Raw genomic sequence first — 16962 nt, 5'->3', positions numbered from 1 at the left:
ATCAGACTAAAGATTTGTGAGTGACAGGCAGTAATCCAATAATCTATGCTATTTGAACAATGCTCTCTACCTCAGGGGTTCTTAATCTTTTTCTTTCTGAGCCCCCCACCCTTCCATGATATAAAAACTCCACCGCCCACCTTGTTACAACTACTGTTTTTCTGCATATAAAAGCCAGGGCCGGCAGTGGGGGTACCAAGCAGGGCAATTGCCCATGGCCCCAAGCCACTGGGGGCCCTGCCTGCAAAGCTACATTGCTCAAACTTTGGCTTCTGCCCTGGGTGACAGGGCTCAGGGCCCCATGCAGCAGGGCTTCGACTTTCTGTCCTGAGACCCAGTGAGTCTAATGCTGCCCGGGCTTGGCATACCCCCTGAAACCTTCTTGTGGCCCCCCCCCAGGGGGCTCTGGACCCCTGATTGAGAACCACTGCTCTATCTTATCTTTCCTACCCTCCACCCAAAAATTAAACTCTAACTTTCTGACTAGTGTTTGATTAAAAACAAATTAACAAAAATTGATGCTATTATTAGAAGATATATTTTCATCAACAAGAGAAATGGCTCTTGCTGTGGAAGCAAGGTAACTGACAGACAAGAATTCTGAGCTATGTAATTAAAAAAACAACCTACCTAGAGACTGGTATTTGTTAGCCAAATTACTCTCACTTGTATAGCAATAAAAAGATTTTTTACAATCCTTTTGTTAGCATTTTTGCAGCCCAAACAAATGAGTAAGCCTTTTAAAACTAATACATTTGCATCCAAGTCACTAGTGACCAGAGTCGTCATACTGTTTAGTGGCTTATGTGAAATGAGTTGATCTTAGTACAGTTCCCTGTGTTTACATCACAATGAGGAATTTTGTTGCAGTGATAGACTGAAGGTTGTAGTGTCTCTATGCCACTATAATATAAATGGTGTATGGTAATAATATTGTTCAATACTGTAATTGTCTTATGGTACCAGATATACGCATCTCTAGTATTAGAGGCCAAACATTCTTTATTCACCCATGATATGGCAGTGGAATATCATGTAAATTAAAACCAACCTATGATCTAAATTGTCCCTAAATTAGCACAAACAGTAATTCCCCCTCAGGCCCCAATTCCTCTGCTGCGGATTCATATTCAGACACTACTGAAAGTGTTCCTTAGATGCTTTTTTAAAAAATTGGTGAATTCTGTCTCTAGTGGTTCACAAGAGGAAGCGTGCCTCTTGAGGACTTCAATGATAACAGCAGTAATTTCCACCATAGTGTTTTAGCTTCTTGCAATGGTGGCTAGAGATAAAGGCAGATCCCAACCCACAATGAAAAGTTAAATACTGTATGTATCTGGGCTCTGGGGGGTTTTTTGGAGTGGGAGACTTTTAGGAGGGTTGTTTTGCTTTTTTTTTTTTTTGTGGGGAGGGGAGGAAAAAGAGGTAACTATTTTTTCATGTACTAGGAAGAGGTTATGTTGAAGCATGCTGCCTGTAGCCATCACCTATCTAAAAGGCCCCAAGTAAGACTATAGAAAAGCAGCTTAGGATATAAAGGTTTCTCTCCCCAGACTGATTAATTTAGTGGGGGCACCCATGATGAGAAGAGTGACCAAGTGATGTACCTCTCTGATGAAGGGTCAGGCAGTAGAGCTGACCCTCCTTCATTCTCTGCACCATGAAACCTAAATGCTCTCAGGTCTGGGGTGTTAGAAGCAGAAAAACCCTACCACAGTGTATTGAGATACTGATTTATAATACAAGATATTCCTAAAAACAGAATTTCAGTGGTAAAACAAATAGTTCTAATGCATGAGCGACAGGATATCCTTTAACTAAGCTGACCAGGAGAAACAATCATATTACGGTGTGATTGAATGTCCTGTGCTCCATATCTTCTTTTCCACTACAGCATCTAACCATCTTTATGACAACACATCTTTATGGACTAAAAGGTATAACCAATAGATTGACTATACTTGCAGTTTGATATTAAGAACATTCAAGAGATCACATAACCAAGCTCAGCCAAAGTTGTCTAAAGACAAAACACACTATGGTACATGAAAAAGTTAATACATCACCAATCCTTCCTGGGAACTGAAGTCTCGTTGTGTGTTCAGTTCATCTTGGACAGAGAATGTGCTTCCCAAGTGCCCCTTTAAACTGGCCATCTTTTATAGCATGGCTGTTTACAAGTAACAGAGCACTTAAAGTTTAACAAGCCAGCTTTGTCTTTGGTGCCTCCTTGTACTTTCCCATCTTTCGTTTGAATATTAAATACCAAATGTTAAGGGGCATGAAGATACTCCCTAATACAAAGCATTCATACATCTTTCATTATTTCCTTATACTACATTGTACCTTTGTTTCATAATGCTCGTAGATCTAGCTTTTGACAGTTTTTGTATTTGCTTAAGCCAAGTGCTGAGCTATACATCTCCCAGGGCCTCATGGGATATATGCCTAAGCATAAATGAGCTAAAATAAGCAGTGTACAACTTAGCATAATTACCCAGCACACACGTATATGGTATTTATATAATATAGAGCTATTCATGTGGTGCATATAAACATAACCTAAATGCACTGGCTAACACTACTTTGCTGCTTTTCTGTACCAGGTTAGCCAAAGAAGTCTTAATAGAATTTTCTAGTTTTCTCAAAACCTGAATTTTAGAAAAATCTATAAATCCTAAACTATGATTCTACTTTACAACCTTCTCCCCTTTTTTTAAAGTATGCGAAAGTGCAGTTAACTTCACACAAACAACCTCAACGAGGTTCCCTTAACCTAGAACTATGAAGCATATCTATCCATTCTATGGTCATCTTCAGTGTCTATTGAAACTTTCAATACCTTTTAATCCTACAGTGATTGTGTAAACTTGACCTTCCTTAGGGTTATCTTTTAACAATTTCTGATTAGGCAAAAGCAGCCTGAGGCATTTCCCATAGTTCACAAAGATTCCATGTGGGGGAGGTAATCTTTTATTGAACCAACATCTGTTGGTGACAGAGACAAGCTTTTGAGCTTTCACAAAGGTTGGTCCAATAAAATGTATTACCTAACCCACCTTGTCTCTCTAATATCGTGGGACCAACATGGTTATAACAACACTGCATACAAAGATTCCATGGGTTGTACAAAGAGTGTATCTCTATATCCAAACAGCTAGGTCATGTGAGATTAAATTATGGTACTATATGGAAAGTTCAAAGGTTATGTTGATGGAATACTGAGATATCAGACATATACGAAACAAAATAGGAATGCTCTATAGCTCACATTTCTAATATGCCACCTGTGAAGTATAAATATTGTGTCTTTAAATGTAAAGCTAGAAGGGAAAATGGAAGGCTGACAGAACTAAGGGGGCTCAGTTAAAAGTTGTGATTTTCCCTCGTTTCCAATATGCGGTCTTTTTGTTTTTATAAAGTGGAATCAATCTTAAAATGAACCAAGTTTCTACTGAGTTTTGGGAGCTGATGCAAACCTTCTCTTAAGGGAGATTTTTGGCTGAAGAAGTGGCAAATAGTTTCAGCTTTAGCTTCAGGTTAAATATTAGTTCTTCTTTGAGTGATTGCTCACATGCATTCCACAATAGGTGTGCGTGCTCACCATGTGCACTGGTGCCAGAAGTTTTTCCCCTAGCAGTACCCGTAGGGGAGCGCCCCTAGCAATTCTTGGAGTGGCACCTCTGTGGTGCAATATAAGGGGTGCTGTGCGCTCCCCCCACCCTCAGTTCCTTCTTGCCGCCAGTGAAGATGCATCGGAACTGCTCTGCTCCAGCTTGGCTGCAGCTTCCCTCTTGGACTCTGTTAGTTCATAGTTAGTAGTACCTATAGTTAAAGTAGTTTAGTTCAGAGTTAGTTTAGTGCACCCAGGTAGGGGCATGCCCCGGGCTTGAAGTTGTGCGACGCTTGCAAGCAGCCGATGGACACTCAATAACAGACTTAAAAGTGGCAATTCTTTAACAAAAAAACAGACTTCAATGAGAAACTGCAGAAGTGGAATTAATTTGCAAACTGGACACCATCAAATTAGGCCTGAATAAAGACACGGAGTGGATGGGTCACTATAGAAACTAATTTCCCCATACTGTTACTCACACCTTCTTGTCAACTGTTTGAAATGGACCACCCTGATTACATTGCCCTCATTACCATCACAAAAGTGATTTCCTCCCTTGGTATTCTACTGTTGAGAACAGCCCCCTTCCACTTTAATTGAATTCTCATTAACACTAACCCCCCACTTGATAAGGCAACTCCCATCTTTTCATGTGCTGTGTATTTATACTTGTCTACGGTATTTTCCATTCTATGCATCTGATGAAGTGGGTTCTAGCCCATGAAAGCTTGTGCCCAAATAAATGTGTTAGTCTCTAAGGTGCCACAAGGACTCCTCATTGGTTTTGCTGATACAGACTAACAGGGCTGCTACTCTGAAACAAGTGGTTTTCTTAGCTCCCTGCTGCCCAGAGGCAGACACAGCCCCTGCATTTATAACCAGCCCGCAGTGAAACCCACCTGCCCACTCCACCCGGGTGCGGAGCAGCCTTGCAGGTGCCCTGCTGCGTGTGGAGCAGCGGCCCCTATTGTTTCAACTCTCTGACTCCACTAAGGAGCTGAATTGCTTCCTGCCTCACGCTGACGGGCCAGCCCCGGCCGGGTTGTGTTCGAGCCACCTGTGCCTGGAGCGGGACGCGCGGGGGGTTCAGTCCGGCTGCAGCAAGGGCGATATTGGGGGGGGGAGGCGCTGGATGTGCGGTCCCACCCTTTCAGCAGCGCGCGGCTCCGGCCCCAGCCCGGGAGCGTTCCACAGCGGCCCAGGCTTGTTGTCTCTGAGGCCCGGGGGCCCGTTGCAGGAGCGCGCGAGCCTCCCGTATTAACGCCCCCCACCCTGAGCGGGGCTCTGACGTCACCGGCCGAGTTTAGGGCACGCACTGCCCGCGGGGGGCGGGATGACCGAGGTGGAACGCAGGGTGGCACTGAAGGGAGGGTTGTACCACGTGGGTGCCGAGGAGGTCCTCGGCCAGGCTAGGAATCCAGCCAGGACCGAAAGGGAGGGTGAAGGCATCTTCCCCGCAATCTCGTACCCTCTCGCGATAGTCTCCCGCCCCCTCCCTTTGGCGACCGAATCACGTGACGCCGTGACGGTGACGTTAGCAGTCATATGACCTGACGAGGGGGGGGGTGTCTCGCGTGTCCGGTAGCAGCGGTAGCCGTAGTGTGGAGTCTCCCCTGCGCCTCCTGCCTGACGCGGTTCCCTCATGGCTCGGATCGGTGGCGGCCGCTGGCTGCTCCTGGCCGCTGTGCTGCTCGGTAAGAGGCGTCGGGCCCGGCCGCGCCGCTTCCCCCGGGAGGGGCCCCGATCTCCGGGTCGGCGGGGGCGGTCGCGGTTCGCCGGCTGGGGGGGGGCCTGGCTGCGCAGCCCGGCGCGGGTGGCTGGTGCCCATCTGGGGGCTCCGGGCCCGTCCCGCGCTGGGACCGGCCTGTGACAGGTGGGTGTGCCCAGCCGCGGCGCTGCGTCCTCGCAGCGGCTGCCTAGAGCGGGGCCGGGCTGTGAAGCGGCTGGGGGTGGTGCAGCCAGCGAGCAGCGCAGCCTGCCCGGGGGGGAGGGATTCAGCGCCTCGGCCAAAACCCATCCCGTCTCCTTCAGCCCCGTGGGGCCTGAGCGAGTAAATCCGCCCTTCAGCGCTGCCGTGGGGGTAAGAGAGGGGCTTGTAGCGTCAGGCCAGAGGAGTTTGGGCTGGATGTTGGGCTCTGTTCCTGCCCCACACTGAAAACCTCCTTTGCTCTTATCTTGTTTTCCTCTGCAGTTTTCTATTTTAATGTTGTAACTCTAAACTTGTTGGGGTTCAGGTTTCTTGGCAAGATGCTCAACCTTGTGTGTTGTCCTTGGATTTGCCAGATAAACGTACGCTACAATTTAAGGGCAAGCTTCTTTCCTGGGTGGGGATGGTGGAGGGGTCCTCAATGGAGGATAAGTATAACAGAACCCACCTCCTTTGTGCTCCCTGGGCCACGAAATGAGAGGCAGAAGTTTAAACTTGGAAGCAATGTAGTAATACCCAGCAGAGCTCACCTGCCTGAGAGAAATTCTTTGAGCATACACAGTCAGATTACAGCCTTTTATGTTATTTGGCCCGTAGGTGTCTTAAAATCAAGTATTTAGGGGACTTCACTGCACTACAAAGTTCTAGTGCCTGAATATGACTGAACCATTAAGGTAAACGACATAGTGCTGACAACTTTAATGGTCAGTGTAGATGGGACAAATATAGTCAATGTTGTGTTTATAATGCATTCAGAGTGTCACAGTGCATTGATATCTGGCTGATTCTGCAGACAGATGAAACAGTAGCTCTCGGATGTAGTGAACTTTCCCATTTGTTTTAGGGGCTTGTTGCCTAATGTGACTGTTTCAAATGACAACAGTAGTTTCCTAATGAATACATTCAGCAGAAACAGGGGAGGGTGCAGTGGGGAATGGAATTAAACTTCCATCCCCCAAATGTTGCTACTGCTGAAATGTGGAGGAAAAACTTGCAGGGAGGGGAAAACTGAATTCAGTATCACTAAGTAAAGGATCCTCTATTGACTTGGGGAAACAGTAAAAGGAATGAGTTTGTGAGGGCAATGTGGCCTAATTTTGGCATTACTGTTGTATGTTGTAGGCAGGGCTGTCCTTACCCATACGCAATGGCCCACACCCCAGCCCCACCTCTTCCCATCCCTGCTCCATCCCAGCCCCGCCCTCAATCCCCTGAGGAGTGCAGCAGGGCCAGGCCTGCAGTCACCAGCAGCAGGAAGTGCAGCAACCTGGCCCCATCCATGCCACCGGTGAGTGCTGGAGGTGGTGGTTCCCCCTGCCCCCCAAGTCAGCCCTCACCATGGAGGCCTGGGGCCCCACCCCCCACATGGGGGGGCTGCGTAGGGCCCCAGAAGAGCTAAGGAAGGCCCTGGTTGTAGGTGCTTCTTTCACTTAATTCCAGTCTAAGGTGCAACTTTGAACCTTGCCAGTAATGTCTTGGCTCTCAGTTCTTGCATTGGGTGTGCTGATTAAACATGGTCATCTAACAGTCACTTGCTGGAAAGCACTAACTCATAAAGGCAATTGAGGAAATACTTTTCAGACACAGTAGACGCAGGAACTATGTGGTTAATCTATTTGTTTCTCTTTAAAATGTGCATTGGTCATACTGGGGGACAATACAGGGATTGTTAGGCTAGAAAGCTATTGTCATAGGTTTATAACTGTGCAGATGGTCTGGATACCAACACTGTAGAACTCTGGAGTTTGAAAACCCATATCTGAATCTTGCAGCTTTAGTTCTTTTTGAAAACTTAAGTTGCAGGGAACTTGTATGTGAATGTTTCAGATCAACTTTGTACTGTTGCTAATCTTATCTTCACCGATGGCTTGTTGAAGGATGCTGTTCTTCAGATAAAAATCCTATATGGCTTACAATGTCCCCTAATATATCAAATCCTGATGAGCCATTTAGAGTGGACTTCTATAACTTTTCTGGCTTCTTCTGAAGAAACACGGGTCTGGGACAATGTACTTGGCACAGTGAAAACTCTTGAAGGTGTAATAAAGTGCAAATGTTAAGTGGATCCTTTAATCATCCTCTTCCAACTGAGATGAGCTTCCTAGGTGTCTGTTCAAAGGCAGCTGAGTTGTGGCGTTAAGGGTTTGGCCCCTGACCAAATGGCCTTACTAAATTTTCATGGGATGCATGGCATTGGTTACAAGTAGCACTACATGGTCTGCTGGTGAGCTAACTTGGTAAAAACTGTTTTGCTTGAGATGCCAATACTAGGAGCCGAAACTAAACCGCAGAGGATACGTCTACATGGCATGATGGAGCAAGCCATCCAGCCCGGGCCAACAGACTATGTTACTGGGGTTTGCTCTAGCTCTCTAAATTACATCTCTGGCTGTGAAGTTTAAGCATGAGGTTGGACTTAACAGCTTGAGCCCCAGCCCGAGCTGTAACTTGAAAGTACTGTCTACATGGCTGGTTTTAGAGTGCTAGTCTGATCTCTCGACCCAGGTCTGACCTGAGGTGCCTCGGGTAGCCCACAATGAAAATGCCACGGTCAGGGCAGGCTGCTAAAAGGAGAGCAGATTCTTCCAAAACTGGTGGTTAACAATGTAGTTAGTCACCAACCAGCCACAAACTGCTCCTGATTCCCCCACACTCTTTATTAAGAAACAAAGAAAAATAAATCGCACAGCCCCCTTTATTGCATTCCAGTTCTCTGGCTCCCAATCGGCAAGTAAGACCGTAAGAGTGGCCATACAGGGTCAGACCAAAGGTCAGTGTAGCCCAGTATCCTGTCTTCCAACAGTGGGCAATGCCAGGTTCCCTAGAGGGAATGAACAGAACAGGCAGTCAGCAAGTGATCTGTCGCCCATTCCCAGCTTCTGGCAAACAGAGGCTAGGGACACCATCCCTGCTTATCCTGGCTAATGGCCATTGATGGACCCATCCTCCATGAATTTATCTAGTTCTTTTTTTAACCCAGTTATAGTCTTGGCCTTCACAACATCATAATAGATGTCCAGTAAGGTGGGGAGTTATTTAAAACTCTACTTACTATACAAAATGTTCTTCTGATCCCCAAAGGGTCATCCATGTTACCAGATCAATAATAGTTTGGATCTTACCCAAAATATCCTGCTGCCAGCCAATCCTTTGGTATCTAAAACTAAAGGTTTTATTATAAAAGAAAGAGAAGAGCTGTTAAATGGTCAAAGCAATCCAATACGTACATATGACAGACTTCTTAGCAGCATTGGTGAGTTTGCTGGCTTGTAGAGTCCCTCTGGAACACATCCACATGGATGGGTCTGTTAGTCCTTTGTTCAAAGCTTCAGTTTGTAGAGAAGTTACTCCAGAGGTGAGAAGCAGGATAGAAGACAAAATGGAGAAGATGCAGCTGCCTTTTTTTATATCCTTGCCATGTGGCTTATCCATTGTTTGTCCCAAACACGAGCTCACAGCACATGGGCATGGAAAAGCATTTGGAGTCCCATGTCCACAGATGTGTCCCTATATGTCGTCCTGCTGACTCATAGGTGTAACCCCTGCCTTTTCTCAATGGGTTTATTGTACAGCTGATTGTCCTTCATGGGCCATTAAGCAGGCTAGATAGAGCTGATGTAACACTGTCTGGGAAGTGAGGGGTTTTTACCCATGAAAACTTACGCCCAAATAAATCTGTTACCCTTTAAGGGTGCCACCGGACTCCTTACTGTCTGGGAGTGTCACCCAGAAACACAGCACAAGTTTGATATACAAATATACCACACATAATCATAACTCGCAATACATACATAAACCTGATTATCATATTTAGCCAGTCATAACTTTTCCACTGATGCCTTACATGGCATATCTTGTCTTTGAAATTTTGTAATACTGATAGCAATAATATTATAAGTGGTCACCCATATTCCATACAGCGTCACACTGGGCTGGAAGGCTTGCTGCAAAATGCTGCATAAATGTACCCTGAAAAGACAAAAAACATAAAGCTGCAGAAAAGTTACCTTGCTAGAGAGACAACTAGCATTTTTTTCAGCTAAACTAGATGCCCAAATTTTGATGGGATTATGGCTGTTTCTGGTACTAAAGATGCACACTTTTCCAGTAGCTATTTTCATTTTAACTGCTGTCAGCTGTATTCTTTCCTTCCAGGTCACACATAATCATTTTAAAATTAGTGGCTTCAGCGAGAGGTGTCGTGACCAATTCTGCTTTAGCATGTAAACGAGTCCACCGCCAACCATAAGACCATAAAGCTTAGTACCAATTTTAAAACCTATCTGAATGCTTCATTGCACCATCTTTATACTGAATTGTACATGTTTCAAACTACTCTTTATTCATGTGGTGAGACTTTGGCGTGCCAAATGTAATATTTGAACCTTTTTTTTTATACTTTTGCTTAGTAACTTGGAGGCATGTTTATAGTTTTAAATAGCTTTGGTTGTGATGTGGATCACAAGGTGAGGATGACTGGTTGGTTTGTTTGTTTTTTCTTTGCTCAGCTTTTTCTACCCTTCATTGGCAATGAATAACAGAGTACCAGGTAGTACTGACAGCCTCATTTTTAATGAAAATGTAACAAGTGTAGTAGCACTCCTTCCCTTTGATCCTAGAACATTCAGCTGCAAATGTGATGTAACATTCCACAATGGGTAATGCATAAGAAACAAAGACAATCTTGGCATTCAGGCTTGGGCACAGCAATCTGCATTTTCATCAAGTGGAAGAAAAATAATTAAGAGGATTAAAATTCCGTTCATTTCTGATAAAGTGGGTTCTAGCCCACGAAAGCTTATGCCCAAATAAATTTGTTAGTCTCTAAAGTGCCACAAGGACTCCTCGTTGTTTTAGTTAATTTCTAGTTTGGTCAGATGGCCCTTTCTAAACAGCCGTCTTGAAAAGAGCACTTAAGGAAGGCATGTACAATTTCTGCATGAAGGCTGAAGGTGCACCGGATCGTTTTGTTTAGATTAGAATGTGAAGATGGTTCACTGAACCAGTTTGGTCTGCACCTCTTCTGTTATCTGTTTTTCTGAGGAGACTTCTCTGTTTAGTTTACTGTCAGCCCTGAGTTTGAGGGTATTCCCCACCCCACCCCATCCCAAAGAAAAAATGTGATTGTGGGCTATCAACCGGACAAACATTTTTTCATTATTTTTTTGCTCTTTTAGAGGAAGAGAATCCTGCTGTAAAACTCTTGAATCGAAACTTTAAGTTTCAGATACCAAATGGAACTTGATGCAACTTCACAGTGACTTGACAAACCACGCTTGCAGCTGCTAAATGGCCTTTTTCTTGTTTTATTTAAGCTGGAAAAGTTGAGTGAGTAAACATTGCAGCAGACTTTGACCTTGTCTTTATAGTGGATTTGAGAGCTAAGAATCTACATAAATATTTCCCCCCATAACTGATGTGAAACATTTATTACACTAACTTGAAAATCATGAGTCAAAATTAAAAATCGAATCCTTGGTAAAACTTGCACTGCATGTTGATATTCCACATGATTTCTGCTCTGCCTCTCTGGCGAAATACATTTCTTTAGCTCTATATGGAGTATGATGTAGTCCTCTCTGCTTCATTCTCAAACTCTTACCTTTTGGCTAATAGTTTGGTTACCTTAGGGTAAAACACTTTTGGAGAGTATTTCCATTAGCCTTTACAAACCTGTTAACTACCATGAGCTAATTGGCTATCAGTTAACTCATGGTGGAAATCTAATATAGACCGATAAAGATACCAATAATTAGCAAACACTGTCATGAAAAGTATAGCATAAAAAACAACAACCCAGTGAACTACATTCAATATTCTGTTTACATTTAATATATGCTGTAATACTTTGAATTGAGTTTCAAAGACCAAATACCTATTAGCCTCAGTACCCCACTTGGGATTTCAGTTACTCATCCTTCCTCAGAAAGGAAGCCTGACCAGGCTGGGTGCTGCAGAGAATTCTCTTATCCTCTTGGAATAAAAGGAGTCTTTCAGAGGGTTTTTTGTTGGTGGTGGTTTTTAAACTTACTTTGACTCTTTAGGTTCATCTACAGCAGAGAAAAAAGCTGTTGCCACTGCTGCTTCAGGCAACTGCAGTGACTGCAAGACATTTCTGTGTCTGTCCTAACACAAAACACATGTGGTCCATGTACCATTGTTACATCTCAGGTCAAGTCTTAACAAAGTTTGCACGTGCATTGGCCACTGCATTCACTGTAACACCAGTGTGGATTGGAACAGGTTTTACAGCTGCATTGGTGCAGTTGGTCCCTCCCTCCCACTCCCTGTTCTAATTGGGTCCGAAGGCAGTTGATGGGGGTCTACTCTTGGCTCTGCCCATTGCTGTTCCCTGCTGTCCTTCCTCTCTACTCCCAAAAAGGTGGAGAGAGGTAGACTCATAACTTAATGTATGTTTGTATTGCTTCTGTAAAAGCAGCAGAGAGTCCTGTGGCACCTTATAGACTAATAGACATATAGGAGCATGAGCTTTCGTGGGTGAATACCCACTTCTTTGGGGGCATGTAGTGGAAATTTCCAGAGGCAGGTATAAATATGCAAGCAAGAGTGAGTCAGGCTAGAGATAACGAGGTTAGTTCAATCAGGGAGGATGAGGCCCTCTTCTAGCAGTTGAGGTGTGAACACTTATGTAAAAGGATAAATGGACACAAATCAGATATTAGGAATGGCAATATACAAAAACCTGTAAGAGAACACTTCAACCTCCTTAGACACACAATAGCAGATTTAAAGGTAGCTATCCCGCAACAAAAAAAACGTCAGGACCAGACTTCAAAGAGAAACTGCTGAGTTTCAGTTCATCTGCAAATTTGACACCATCAGCTCAGGATTAAACAAAGACTGGCTAGCCAACTACAAAAGCAGTTTCTCCTCCCTTGGTGTTCACACCTCAACTGCTAGAAGAGGGCCTCATCCTCCCTGATTGAACTAACCTTGTTATCTCTAGCCTGACTCACTCTTGCTTGCATATTTATACCTGACTCTGGAAATTTCCACTACGTGCATCTGAAGAAGTGGGTATTCACTCACAAAATCTTATGCTCCAATACCTCTGTTAATCTATAAGGTGCCACAAGACTTTTTGCTTCTTTTACAGATCCAGACTAACACGGCTTCCCCTTTGATACCTGTATTGATTCGAACTTGCATGTCACAAAACGTCAAACCTAACCAGGTGCTGTGCTGTTCTCCTCTCCTGTTTCTCAGGAGAGTTAACAAATGCACATTAAACACCCGCTTAAAATAAATCTCGTTGTTTATTTGATATCCCATGATTCAAATACTGCTGTTCTCTCACATCCCTCTCCTCTGTCTCCTCAATCCTCTAACAAAGGTCTTGTACTGGATGTGCCCCTGGGATGCTATTACTGGGGTGCGGGGAGCTCTTCTCTCAAGTCTGGTATGGACCACTCCGCTGTCCGGATGTAGGAGGGAATGTTAAAGAAGCTGTTAATTCAGCCGTAAAACAGGGCCCTAGGCTGCAGGCCCTAGTCAGCCATTGAAGTGACTGTGGGTTGCAGGTTCTAACCCGCAACCGGAAGTACAAGACGACAGACAAACATCTGACTTATTTAGACAAAAATCAAACCAAATTCCTTACCTCCTTGGAGCATTGTTCTACCAATAAGCACCACACCACTTGGGAATATGCCCCTGGCCCAGAGTCTGTCTGGCAGAAGGTACAGGCAATTTCCTGCTACACTCAAGCCATAGTATCTGCATGCACAGCTCTTGCATAGTGGAAAGCAAATGTTAACAGGTCCAAATAACATACCGTCAATTATCCAGCAGCTCAAGAGTGCTGTACAGAAGTTATGGGACAGGCACCAACTTGCACAGATTGTGTTGTGGCAAGTATTATGTGTGCAGTGCCTTCGTTGGCACACACACTGGGCTTATGGTTATGGCATGCTGAACCATTGCAAGGCCATAGTGTTCTGGCAATGGTTAGCTACGCTACCTGGAAATAGTGACATTGTCCATAGCATAGAGCCCTTAAGCGACGCCTGTAACGGGACTTTCATACTGTAGTGAAACCGATTACAATGTGAGATTTCAGTTGAGGTGGATTCTGGTGGCTAACCCCCTTCCTCTCCCCTCCCCAAAAAAGCATAAAACTACTAGGGGGAAACCCCAGCTGCATGGACAATGTGAATCCAAGCTAAACAAAACTGTTACATAAACTCTAGTTCTTTTAAAAACTAATCTGCTGGCTTGAGATCTGTGTACCAGGCAGAACTCTAGAATCATGGAACAACCCTAATAATGAAACTGCAGCAGCAGAGTAAATCATTAACTCCTGCAGGCAGCAATTTGGGCAGTTTTCTTTAGGAACAGATACACTAGGGTAGTCAGTAGGTGGACCTGTGGCTCAAATCCAGACCTCAAGATACTTTTGAACTGACCCTGAAATCTTTTTACTTATTATTCTTTTATTGTTTTCTTCAGAGCCAGACCTGGACCATGTCAAAAAATAATTGACTACCTCTGGCATACACTGTGACAACTGAAAACATGTTTCAACAAACATTTCAGTTTCAGTAAGCGCTATACCCTTTTTTTTTCCCCCCCCTTCCCCCCCCCCCCCCCCATTAAACCTGTTCTCTGTCAGAGGCTGGATATTGAATTTAGTGCACCCAATCTGAAAGGGTAAATCCTATGTTACAACCTTTTATAGATGTAATATTTGAAACTTTCTCTGAGGGTGAAGAAAAGGGAAATCCTGAAATTCTATTTGAGCAGTAAGTGAAAGTTACTTAGCAGTGAAAAGTTTAAACAACTAGTATTGTTTTTCTTAGTGAATTGCCTGGTGGCCTGTGTGTCTCTACTTGATTACACTAGTCTACAGTTTTTGAGAAGTCATCTGCTTCAGAGATAAAATGTGCTATTTATTATGTATTTTGATGTGCTGAATTCAAATATGACAATTAAAACAACTGGCTACTGTTTCTAAGATATTTAAGTTTTACATTTTATGTCTATGTATATTGTGTAGATAGTAGAGTTTTAATCCTAAATTGTAAACCTAGGTCTTTTCGTGTGTTTATGGTTGCTTTACATGATATTTCACCTGTCCTGTTTATGGAACACTTTAAAAATCAGCAAAAGGGTTATCTAAATAAAATTTATTATGAAACAAAAGGCAAAAAACTGTTCTATACATAGTTTAGACCTATTCAGTGTCTACTCAGCGCTTCTTGGCTTGTCTCTTGTATTCAGTAAATGGAGCATCTCTTGTCACTGTCCAGCAATAGTCTGCAAGCATTGATGGGCTCCATTTGCCCTGATAGCGTTTCTCCATTGTTGCAATGTCCTGGTGAAATCGCTCGCCGTGCTTGTCGCTCACCGCTCCGCAGTTCGGTGGAAAAAAATCTAGATGAGAGTGCAAAAAATGTATCTTTAGTGACATGTTGCAACCAAGGCTTTTGTATGCCTTGAGGAGGTTTTCCACCAACAACCTGTAGTTGTCTGCCTTGTTGTTGCCGAGAAAATTTATTGCCACTAACTGGAAGGCTTTCCATGCCGTCTTTTCCTTGCCACACAGTGCATGGTCAAATGCATCATCTCGAAGAAGTTCACGAATCTGAGGACCAACAAAGACACCTTCCTTTATCTTAGCTTCACTTAACCTTGGAAATTTTCCACGGAGGTACTTGAAAGCTGCTTGTGTTTTGTCAATGGTCTTGACAAAGTTCTTCATCAGACCCAGCTTGATGTGTAAGGGTGGTAACAAAATCTTCCTTGATTCAACAAGTGGTGGATGCTGAACACTTTTCCTCCTAGGCTCCAATGACTGTCGGAGTGGCCAATCTTTCTTGATGTAGTGGGAATCTCTTGCACGACTATCCCATTCGCAGAGAAAACAGCAGTACTTTGTGTATCCAGTCTGCAGACCAAGCAAGAGAGCAACAACCTTCAAATAGCCACAAAGCTATCACTGATGTTGGTCATAGTTTATGCACCTCAAAAGTTGTTTCATGTTGTCATAGGTTTCCTTCATATGGACTGTATGACCAACTGGAGTTGATGGCAAAACACTGCCATTAAGCAGTAAAACAGCTTTAAGACTAGTCTTCGATGAATCAATGAACAGTCTCCACTCATCTGGACCGTGAACGATGTTGAGGGCTGCCATCGATGTTGTTGCAGGCTACAAGATCACCTTCCATGAAGACGAATGGGACAAGATCCTTTGACAGTCACGCAACATGGAAACCCGAACATCACCTGCCAGGAGATTCTACTGCTGTAGTCTGGAGCCAAACAGCTCTGCCTTACTCTTGGGTAGTTCCAAACCCTGACAAGGTCATTCAGTTCACCTTGTGTTATGAGGTGTGGTTCAGAGGAGGAGGATGGGAGAAAATGTGGGTCCTGTGACATTGATGGTTCAGGACCAGAAGTTTCATCCTCTTCCTCTTCCTCGTGTGAGACACAGTGATGTAAGCTTCGTTATGATTGCATCATCCATGACTTCTAGGAATAACATGATGCAATTCATATCATCATATCATATCATGCAATACCAGCTTCAGATTGCATCATTCATTGTTTTGCCTAAAAAGCAAGTACTGGCCAAACCCAGTCATAGCCAATCAACAATTTTAAGCATCATTTTCGTTCTCAGTGACCCAGAATTAGTAAAGTTTGACTACATTTATTTCAGAAGCATTTTGGCTGTAGAGCAGTGTTATTTTGTATTTAACAGGGAACTGAAATGGTAACTTTTAACAATACTCCACCGGCATGTTAACATAGCTAAATAAAAGCAGTTCTGGAAATAAAGGCTCCTTCAGTAAGAGATTCAACATACACATGGAAACACAGACTTCAGGTAGAAATGCAAGTTGCATTGGTTTATTCAGATAGGCAACAGGTAAAGATTCACAAGTGGGCCTTCAGAAAATCAGTCCTATTTATCACTTGCATGTTTACCTGCATTAAGTCACAATTTCTTGAGTATTGTATTTATTGAGCTGTGGTGTAAATCAGTCTTTAAAATTACAAAAAGAACAAGAGTACTTGTGGTACTTTAGAGACTAACAAGTTTATTAGAGCATAAGCTTTCATGGACTACAGCCCACTTCTTCTGAAACCTTTAAAATTACAATGTCTTTGAATACTCTGTACAGTAGTAGCAGTGCAATGAAAAATACTTCCCATGGAGATCACTGGCCTCTCTTCGCTTTCTGTGATCATGATAAGGTTACTTGTAAACACTAGTCTCTAGAGCTATTTAAATTATATACCCTGAAAGTAACCACCAACTTTATGGAACCAGTGCTCTATTGGTAACAAATTGCAACAGTCTTCTTTGGAGCTGTCAACTATTAAACTAAAAGTCAGAAGGTTACATCACCAATTGCTTAAAGTAAACAGGAAAAAAAAATAGGTCTGCTGA

General features: G+C 43.6%; 1 protein-coding gene across 1 annotated transcript in view; it reads left to right on the top strand.

The window, feature by feature from the left end:
* Positions 1 to 5155: 5155 nt before the first annotated feature.
* Positions 5156 to 16962, top strand: part of LAMP1 (lysosomal associated membrane protein 1) — a 35130-nt gene continuing 23323 nt past the window's right edge. Inside the window, exon 1 of the mRNA XM_034758129.1 lies at positions 5156 to 5310. Within this exon, the coding sequence (XP_034614020.1) occupies positions 5259 to 5310 (52 nt within the window). The 5' untranslated portion in view covers positions 5156 to 5258. The remainder of the gene's footprint in view (positions 5311 to 16962) is intronic.

This window comes from Trachemys scripta, chromosome 1, assembly GCF_013100865.1.
Source record: "Trachemys scripta elegans isolate TJP31775 chromosome 1, CAS_Tse_1.0, whole genome shotgun sequence".
Classification (NCBI taxonomy): Eukaryota; Metazoa; Chordata; order Testudines; family Emydidae; genus Trachemys; species Trachemys scripta.
The sequence above is the reverse complement of the archived record's forward strand: the minus strand, read 5'-3'. Positions and strand labels throughout refer to the sequence as shown.